A 9823-nucleotide genomic window follows, 5' to 3' on the forward strand; every position below is an offset into this window, starting at 1 on the left:
ATGATCAGAAATAAAATAATACAAATTTATAGAAACATCGTCGTATTTCAAAATAAATCAAAATCTAAAGTAAATATAAAGTGTTTTTTAAAACTCTATTACAGAAAAATCTTGATTTTTTCCACAGTTTTCTGCTTTTTACTTGAACTCCGTGATATTTTCTGATTGGCTGGGGGTATGGACGCGCTCTGCTCGGTGTACAAGCGTTAATTAATATCAGTATTGTCGCTGCTAAGGTCTTTCAATGTTTTAGTAGGCACACAGTTTGTAAAGAGAGTGTTGTCTATAATTAATGGATAAATCCAGAGTGTGTCCGCAGAGTGTGTGAGTGGTTGCCATGGTTATGTCCTATACACGTGTAATACACGTGTCACGGAAAATAAAAATTATTTTTCAAAAAGTTTGAACTGCAGTCTTGGTTTTATTTTGTTCTTGTTCTCAAGTACTTTGTTAATGTAGCTGAAGACTATTGAATAACCGCAGACGGGGTACTTGTAGTATAAAGGGATTGCAGAAGAGGATCCAGAACTAGTAATGTTTTAATTTAGGGGAGGGTGCAGACTTACAATAACAAAGACCCTCACAATATCTGTAGTCGATAAGAGTTTAGTTAATTTTAGTAGCAGACTTAAATTTCTTCATCGTAGTCCACCCCTTCACCACCTGCTACTGGATTAACAGCTCTGGACCGTAACGTAGCAATAACACGGTTTAAAGTTTTAAAAAAAATTACAAAGAATCCAGAAATATATTAATTTTCCTACAGTTAATTTCTGACTAAGAATTTAGAAGATTAAGATAATAAAAAAATCATACAAGTCAAATTTTTGACAACTCGGCGCAATACGAAGGATAAGAAAAATGCACGAACTGGGACAATTTACGTGACATTAATTTACAAGACTAGAAGTACATGTAAGTAGAGCTAGGCAAAACAAATAATGGAATTCAAAGAACACGATCTCATGATCTAGCGGTAAAATTCCTAACACATATGAGTAAATGACATTGATATCGTGATGCAGGAAAGAGATCTATGTCAAGTATTATAAATTGCTAATGCTGCAAAAAATTAAGCCCTTTCTAAATATATCAAATTAAAAACAAGATGTGTTTGTGGAAACACTGATGCCCCCGTATGGCAACATAGCGAAGGTTAAACTTTCTCAAATGCAAATCAAAAATGTTGGTACCCAAAGCAAGGCCTTCTCACAAGAAATACAGTTGTGAAATATGATAGCCCTAACACATGTTCGAAAGTTATTGCAAAGATTAAAGTTTTTTTAAAAGTAGGTCAAACTTTTAGGTCAAGGTCAAAGGGTCATCACTGTTGTTGGTATCCAATGAAAGGTCTTGTCACAAAGATTACATATGTTTAGTATGAAAGCCCTAGCCTTTGCCGTTAAAAAAGTTATGGCTAAGGTTAAAGTTTTTTTTAAAGTACTAAGTCAATCTACCAAGGTCAAAGGGTCAAAGTTGTTGAAATCCAGTGAAACGTCTTGTCACACAGAAAGTCGACTAGCATAAACCGTTTGAAAGTTATGATCAAAGTAAAAGTGTGGTAGGTTTTTTATTTTGTAAAGGTAGATCAAACTCCAAGGTCAAGGTCAAATTTGGTTGTACCCAAAAAAGTCTTGTCACAAGGAATGCACATGTGAAAAATGAAAGCCACAGCCCCACCCATTCAAAGTTATTGACAAGGTTCACGTTTTTGCGGACAAACAGACAGACGGACGGATAGGGCAAAAACTATATATCCCCGAAACTTCGTTTACGGGGGCATAAAAAATAATTACATATGTCAAATAGGACCAGAGATTAGAAAAGCAAGTTATCTAGATATAGTTTTTGAATTAATGGTTTGGTGTAAATTATATACAATTATAATTAATAGATTTCAGTTCAGTAAAAGTCGTGGAATATATTCTACATGTATATACTATAGTATAGTACGAGCAACACATAAAAACATGTGTTTGTGAAACACTGATGCCTCCGAAGTTCAGCTTTTGATAATGCAAGTCAAACTCTAAGGTCAAGATATCAAAATAAAAGACTTTCTCAATGAATACACTTGTGAAATATAAAAAAACCCAGGCACAAATCATTAAAAGTAATGGCCAATTTGCAAGGTTATATATTTTTTTAAAATGTAGGTCAAACTCCAAGGTCAAAGTAAAATGAAGGTTACCAAGGGGAGGGCTTTGTCATCAGATATGATATTGTAAATTTTTTAAGCGATAATATCAACTGTTCAAAAGATATGGCAAGGATATAAAGTCATTATTTTTTCTAAAAGTAGGTCAAAAATACGTTTTTGAGTGTCATAAAATAATAATTATTTGAATAAAAAACATGTTTTTAAAAAGTTTTGCATTACCATACAGAATGCGGTAAAATTTTATCGTTACAATATGCAGATATATCGTTTCAATTGAATATACAAAAATTTCACCGATTTTCAAAAGTTATGGTCCAAATAGTTTTAAAGATGATTTTTTATTGTAAACAACTTCAAAATTAGTAGAACTCAAAGGTATAATAAAACAAGGTCAAAATTATATTGAGTCAATTGAAAGTCACGTGAAGTATTGAAGCTCAAGCAACAACTTTTTAAAAGGTCATGTCCATGGTTCGCAAAAAGCTGTGGAATATTAACTGTTCAAAAGTTATGGTCTAGGTTAAAGATTTTTTTAATTAGTAGAACTCAAAGGCCAAGGTCAAAATTATATTTATAAGTCAATTGAAAGTCAAGTGAAGTATTGAAGCTTAAGCAACAACTGTTTAAAAGGTTATGTCCAAGGTTACATCTTGGCATATTTTGCAAAGGAAAAAACGTCATATATGTAAAATATTACAAGGAAAAAAAACGTCATGTAAAATATTACCGGTATTATTATTCTTTATTTGCTTGATACAATCGTATTACCACAATTTTCTTACATCTAAAAAATCAGATGGTGTGGTATGGCGCTTCTATACATGAAAGTCATGGAACTCCAACCATTCAAAAATTATCATGTGGACAAGTTTAAAGTTCTTTATTGCAAACAGACAGCTAGACGGACGGAGAGGACAAAAATTACATCCCCCCGAATCTTCAATTTCGGGGGCATCAAAAGTAATTAAATTGACACATTTCATCTTTACTTATTATTTAAAGTTAATCAATCTTCACCGGGCTAATATTTCATCAAGGCTGGTACTTATAATTAAAACAGACAAACAACTCCTCATTTTAATATAAATAAATATATTCTATGGCTTTGCCACTTGATGCACTCAATAAACATGCTAAACCACTTCTTGAAAATAAGTCTCTCTTTCAAGTCCAAACATGCAGTGGATAAATGGCACAAGAAAAACAACAGAAAAACCAATAGTACCATATACTGCAAATTTATAAGCAATTTTCACTGAAGGATGTTCCGGATTAGGCGTTTTCAAACCATAGAATTTTGAAAATAGCCGTACAGTAATTTCTTTCAATGTTAACTTTAGTAAAGCTATAATGACTACTCCAATGAAAAATCTCAGAATTTGAATGGCCAAATCACGCACAGTTGGAATATTGACGTCATAAGGACCACTTAGACCACCGGTAGTGGTAAAATGAAAATAATAATTGAGCCAAGAACCGATGCTGACCCCGGTAAGCACTGACACAATCTGCACAGCGTCGCCTTTTGAACTACTGCCATCTTTGCTTTGTGGGTATAGCACAGTGCACATAGCAATGGCTGTTGTCAAGACGACAAAGGGAGCAAAGGGGTGTGTCTGTTGATACCAATCAAAGTCTTCTAGGAATGGAAACGAGATTACCATGATGACGAGAGAGATACCCACACCACAAAGGAGGTCCTGTAAAACACAAAAGTTTGAATAAATTAGTTATCAAGTTTACACCTGTATGATTCCCCATCCCTCACTCGATCCCTCTCCCTTACCTTCAAATCGTTCTACACAGTTTTAATGTATTTTTTTTCAAATACGATGGTATTCCAAAACATATTTTGGGGGGATAAATATCAAACCATTTTAACTACTAATTTTAAGTGTCAGTTGTTTAACTGTTTTGCTTCTAGTCTTGCATTTTCAAAATTAAGGTTAATTTACCCTCTGATAAGAAAGATAACTCTCATTATGAAAAATGGCTATTATTTCGTAAGTAAAAAAAATGTTTAAAGACGATTTTTGACAAAAATTTCCACTGCAGGGTATGCAAAAATTCTTCGCATGTCAATTATGATATACAGGTTTCTGTTGGGAAAAAAGCAAAATTTTGTCTAGTTGAACAAACTGAGGATATATGAAATTGATAACGGCGTGTGTTTTACATCGAAAACGGGTGTCTTATAACACTGGGTGTCAAAAATTGAGAACAGCTAAGAAAAATCTGGAAACAGATAATATTTATGAGAGTCTACTCTCCTTTAAACTGTAATAGTTTACAATTATCTAATCTTGCATGGTCATGGTCATTTAGTAAAAAAAATTATTTTACATTGTATCATAAAATATCTACGTTTTATATATTTAAACCTTATACCGGGGTATTAGTTATTACCATCGGTATTTTAATTGGCCGAAAGAATTAAGGTACTTGGATCAACTTTCATTTGGTGGACTTAATATGCATATATGTGTTTGCATGGAAAACACATTTCACATTGTCGAAAATTTTAAAACAAAAATTTGTCTCGTGAAATGCTGGATGATAAACATTTCCGCGGGGGGATTTCCGCGGGGGGGGGGGGGGGGGGGGGGGGGGTAAACAATTATTCGATTTTTCATGCTTTGTCTATACGTCTTCTTTATGCATGCATGTATATTTCATTCTAAATATTGATCTTTTTTAAAAAAAAAAAAGAGCGCTGACAGATTTTTAAATATCTAAGTTGGTCAAAGACCATTTACAATGTAGATCAACTTACAAACGTTGTGGCAAAATATGGGTCTAACAAATATAAACAGAGCGATAATTGTCGTTCACCGTCTTTCTCAAACACTTGTAAATGTATTTTGAAACACACACCGATATCTCAGTCATGTAAATACAAATTATTAAGATATTGTTTGAGAAGGCTTGGCTAACGATAAAGAGAATGGCGAACCTGTATATACATGTATATACATATTTTTCTGACCCAGTCTCTTATATGTCGATTAATTATATATATACGTCTGCATGTTTGTTTGTCTGTCTATAAGGAAGTTTCCATATTGTATTACTTTAAATACCCATTTCTCCATATTTGGTATATTACTTTAAAAGCTTATTTCCCATATTTAGACCTAATTTTCTACCTTAAATATCTTTCGTGTATAAAATACTCTGAGATTTATAAGAGTAGAAAAAGTGAAATACCAAGAGTAATTTTCAAAAAATTTCATTACCTAGTAGGCAATGATTGCACTCGGGAATGTCGAGGGCGCGGGGAGGGGGGGTGTAAAATTTTAAATACTATGAATATCCATAAGTTCTAAGGTGGAAAGATGTTTTTATCGAATTTTAATTTATTCCTAAGAACTGAAAAGGCGATTGAAAACATATTTTATTTTTTATTCTCTTAAAACAAAGGGAAATAATTCTTCGAAGTCATATGAGTCTTCAGCCCAAATATAACATTCAATATCATCGAATTTGAGGCTAGAATGGGTCGGATACCTTAACCCTGCCTTTTTATGACCCATTTATATCTATTTTAGCTCCATGCATACATAATTCTCCTCTTCACCCCCCCCCTCCCCTTTACTACATACCAGGACTGTATGAACTCCGAGGTACAGGCGACTGAGGCAGACCAAGGTACACCACAGAAAGGCTACAGGGAGGACCAAGTAAGGGGATATCTGAAATGAAATATAAAACAGCTTGTAATTTTACTAAAACTGAAAGATAGTTTTAATAGAAGGAGTATATTGTACTTCACTATAGTCAACGAATATGGGGAATAGAAACTTGACGCATGTCGGATCATCCTGAAAAATAAGTATTTAATATCTGCACCCCCCAATATAAATTTTGAAATAAATCAGTTAAATATTACCCCCGTTCATTACATGTATAAGCTCTTTCTAAATCATGATGTGTAATTAAAGTACAGCAGCACTGCAAGGGTGGATCAGAAAGGGGGATCAATAGCAACTGAAAAAAAATCGGACTAGCAACTTTTTTTTTCACAAAAGAGAGAGGGAGAAATAAACAAACCAACAAAGTACCATCTCATCAAGATAATTTGACTTCATTGATAGGAAGGGGTTCGACATGCACATCTCATGCAAAGAAAAGATTCTTTATTCCTTCACATTCTTATACATGTACTCTTTTCACTTGTATGCATGTAACACATTTTCAGTTTTGGTGGGAGTGGGGATTGGGGGGGGGGATTAAAATCATTCTTTGGTTTTAGACGTATGATGACTGTCAAATCCGGAGAAGGGAACCAAATACTACCTCATTGCTGGATTTGCCAATATAAATACATTCGAAAAAAATTCGGATCCGATTAAGGAAGTATCCCCCCCTTTAAAAAATAGAGCTGAACATCAGAGCAATTGAATGTTAAATTTATTTTTAGTTTTTTATTCATTTTTATCATATTTTCAATTTGTTTCATTTTTAATTTTTTTTTGGGGGGGGGGGGGGGGGGTTTAAAGAAGATGTATTGAGGGCTTATAGAATAAAATAATGGCTTATTACCAGTATATCTCACATTCAATGTGATGCAATCTTTGTACAAGATTTGACAAAGATTTATACAAGGGGATAATCTACATATAAATGCTCAATAGCTTTCAGATGGATAGACATGCCGTTTTTAGTCAGCTATATGCTTTATTGATAGGGTCTGCATATTCAATGTACATAGTATTATTGCTAGGATTTTGAAATCATATAGATTCTATGTACTGTGTATATGAATCAATGAATGGTTAATTGTTAAAATGATTTGAAGCAAGGTATTTAAAGTAGGTGTTAATTCTTCACTTCTCCATACAAATAAAGCTCTACAAAGATTTGAAAAGATTTAAGATTTTAGTCATGTATAGCGATCGATCATCTAGCAAGAGATATCTGATATGATATATAAAATACAACTCCAATGCAAAAATTTCAAGCTTTAACACATCCCTCATAAAAAAATTGTTTACTGCAAGTTTGTTTCAAATCTTAATGAATTATTCATTACTCGTTTAAAACGCGTTAAAATGCAGAATGTTACGTTTTCGCCAAATAAAGAGGTACAGCTACAGGGCTAATAAAATTGGGGCCGTAGTGTGTCTTTAAGTGGTTACTTGGGGATATGTGGATACAAAGGGATAATGGTTAGGTAGGGACAATGGGCATTAAGAATGGAGGGAAGGGGTGTTGATTGACTTTTCTGGTGGGGTGAAAATTATTTTTGACAAAATATACAAACCTCATATCTGGCGAGGAGATAGTAAGCAAGCATGAAAGGGATGGCGGTGGCGGACGCCGCGTGGGTGGAGGGCATGGAGGACTCCTGGAGAAATTCAGTCTCTAGGCGGATCACAGGAGGAGAGGAGGGGCGCGGCCACCAGAAATAATCCTTGCCGGCCTGTCCGACATACATACACAGGCTCCACACAAGGGCGGTCCTCCGGATGAGAATACTGTCCACATTCCACACACAATACGGGTAAAAAAGCAAGTAAAACACCTCATTCCCGAGGGAGGATGAGAACGAAAAGAGATAAAATAGAAAGGCGGATCCAAAATTTTCATGCACCCTCACCCGGCATTTTGAACACCTGTCCAATTTTTGTAACTCCTGATTATTATTTTCGTGTTGTTTTTGGCATTCCTCGCAGTTTTGAATATTTGGGTAAGAAACTCCACAAAATTTTTGAAATCTGGCTGTTAAATTTGGGTCGTTTAATTTTTTCAGGACTTCCATGTTTGAAAATGCCTTAGTTTCTTAAGGCGAGGGTACGGACCGGCGTATTTGGCAATTTCCGACTTTATAAATATCGATGCTAATGTAAACAAAATCCACTATGGCACGCTACGCTTGCATTACAGGTAAAACTTTAAATACCTGGTTTCCATTGATAAAATAGAAACAAACAAACCGAGAAATTTTACGTTTTCCATTCTATTGTTAATTTAAATCTCTCTCTCTCTCCCCTCTCTCTCTCATTTTGCAGTTCCGTGGATCAAACTATATTTATTTTCGGTATATCTGGGTTTGTCACCTTAACCAGAAAATGTGAAGAGAAAAATGCATGTAGCAGCCATATCATCCCCCCTACAAAAGGAAAAGATATTTATCATTTTGCATAAGAAATGAGAAATCATTTTTAAGGATACTTTCTTTTATGTAAAGAAAAAATGCCTGAATCTGAAAAAGATACCCCGGTATATACATCGGAAATTGAAGTTTTCTTAAAATTCACAATTTTAAGAGGTACCATTTCTCTTCGAATTCATAGCTATACACTTACATTGTTTACTTAATCGTGTAATACCCAGAATAAAACAAAAACGGAAATAATACCTATTCTGAAACTCTAGGGCCACACATTTCTTAATTTTGTGTGTATAGCTATGAATTTGTGTGTAATAACAGCAGAGAAGATTTTTAAGGTAGGTCCGTACTTTCAAAATTTTCTGTCAAACTTATAATTTTTTGATTTGAATACCATGAATAAGTCATAAACTAACTAAAACACCCATAAAAGACATATCTTTGCAGGTTAATTTTCATGCTACATGTTTCGGAGTACATACCTGTAAAACTTAAACACACAAAATTGAACATAAAGATGTGTGATCTCATATTTTTTTTTGCTATGCACCAAATCACATCAAATTTATGTTAAAACTTATGAAAATCAAAAATATTCATTTTCGAAGAGAATATTTGAAATCTTTATTGGATAACATTAGCAAATTGAGGTTGAATCTGTCCACGTCTTTCAGAAAAAAATCTAAAAATATCTTTATTTTTTATAATTCTCAAAATCTAAATTGTTTAGATGCCAATTTTTCTTTAAAACTATTAAGAATTATATCTGAAGTTCACAAAAACACAAATTTTATTAAGATTGACCAGAAAAATTAAACAAAACAGCCTTTTGAACATGTATACCCCCATTTTTTAAATATCATTTTTTTCAATCATTCTTTGCAAAGCTCGAAAAAAAATTAAAATGATGATATAGACTCAAAATCAATAAAGATAAATATCAAGTTAGTTAGTTATAAAAAAAAGTTAAAAAGCTTTAGGTCCATAAAAGCAGATAAAAATTTCGTGTCAGTGTATGTACTAAATGACATGTACATCATATGGACATAGTGCAAAGTGTGAATTTCCATAAATAATGTATATCAAATGCTTTGTATGCACATTGACACTATAATAAACAAATATATACTTGCAAAATTATTTTCAGTCATCCAGAAAGATTTTATTTCATTACACAAGTAATAATCATAATTTTATATTGGTGTGTAAAATTAAAACCGGATCCGTAAAAGTATGGACCTTCCTTAAACAAATATTGGATTTTCATTATACATGTGTATTCAACAGAGCCCTACCCTATACTGTAGCACCTTTGATCAAGGGGCTATGAATTTAATAATTTTTGAAGAGGCACCTTCCCTCATCATAACCATGCGTTTAATTCATTGGCTTAATACCGAGGAAAAGAGGAGATTTTCAAAGAATTATAGAGCCTCGCTTTAACACCAGAACTACTGACTCGTAGGCCAAGAAATTCAAAATTTAGGAAGAGACACTTGCTCTTCTTAACTATGCATTTAGTTTGTTTCTGTAATACCAGGGACAGAGGA

General features: G+C 33.4%; 1 protein-coding gene across 1 annotated transcript; it reads right to left on the reverse strand.

Annotated features, from left to right (window-relative positions):
- Positions 1-3145: 3145 nt before the first annotated feature.
- On the reverse strand, positions 3146-8012 carry LOC134267918 (sphingosine-1-phosphate phosphatase 2-like). The gene is made up of 3 exons (XM_062750123.1): positions 7425-8012; positions 5764-5853; positions 3146-3861 (listed from the first exon to the last, which is right to left on the reverse strand). The coding sequence occupies exons 1-3, from the start codon at positions 7920-7922 to the stop codon at positions 3295-3297; spliced, it is 1155 nt and encodes a 384-aa protein (XP_062606107.1). The 5' UTR covers positions 7923-8012; the 3' UTR covers positions 3146-3294.
- Between the last annotated feature and the right edge of the window lie 1811 nt (positions 8013-9823).

The sequence above is a fragment of the Saccostrea cucullata genome, unplaced genomic scaffold (assembly GCF_032062105.1).
Source record: "Saccostrea cucullata isolate Sc308-1 unplaced genomic scaffold, CSIRO_AGI_Scuc_v1 ctg227, whole genome shotgun sequence".
Taxonomy (NCBI): domain Eukaryota; kingdom Metazoa; phylum Mollusca; class Bivalvia; order Ostreida; family Ostreidae; genus Saccostrea; species Saccostrea cuccullata.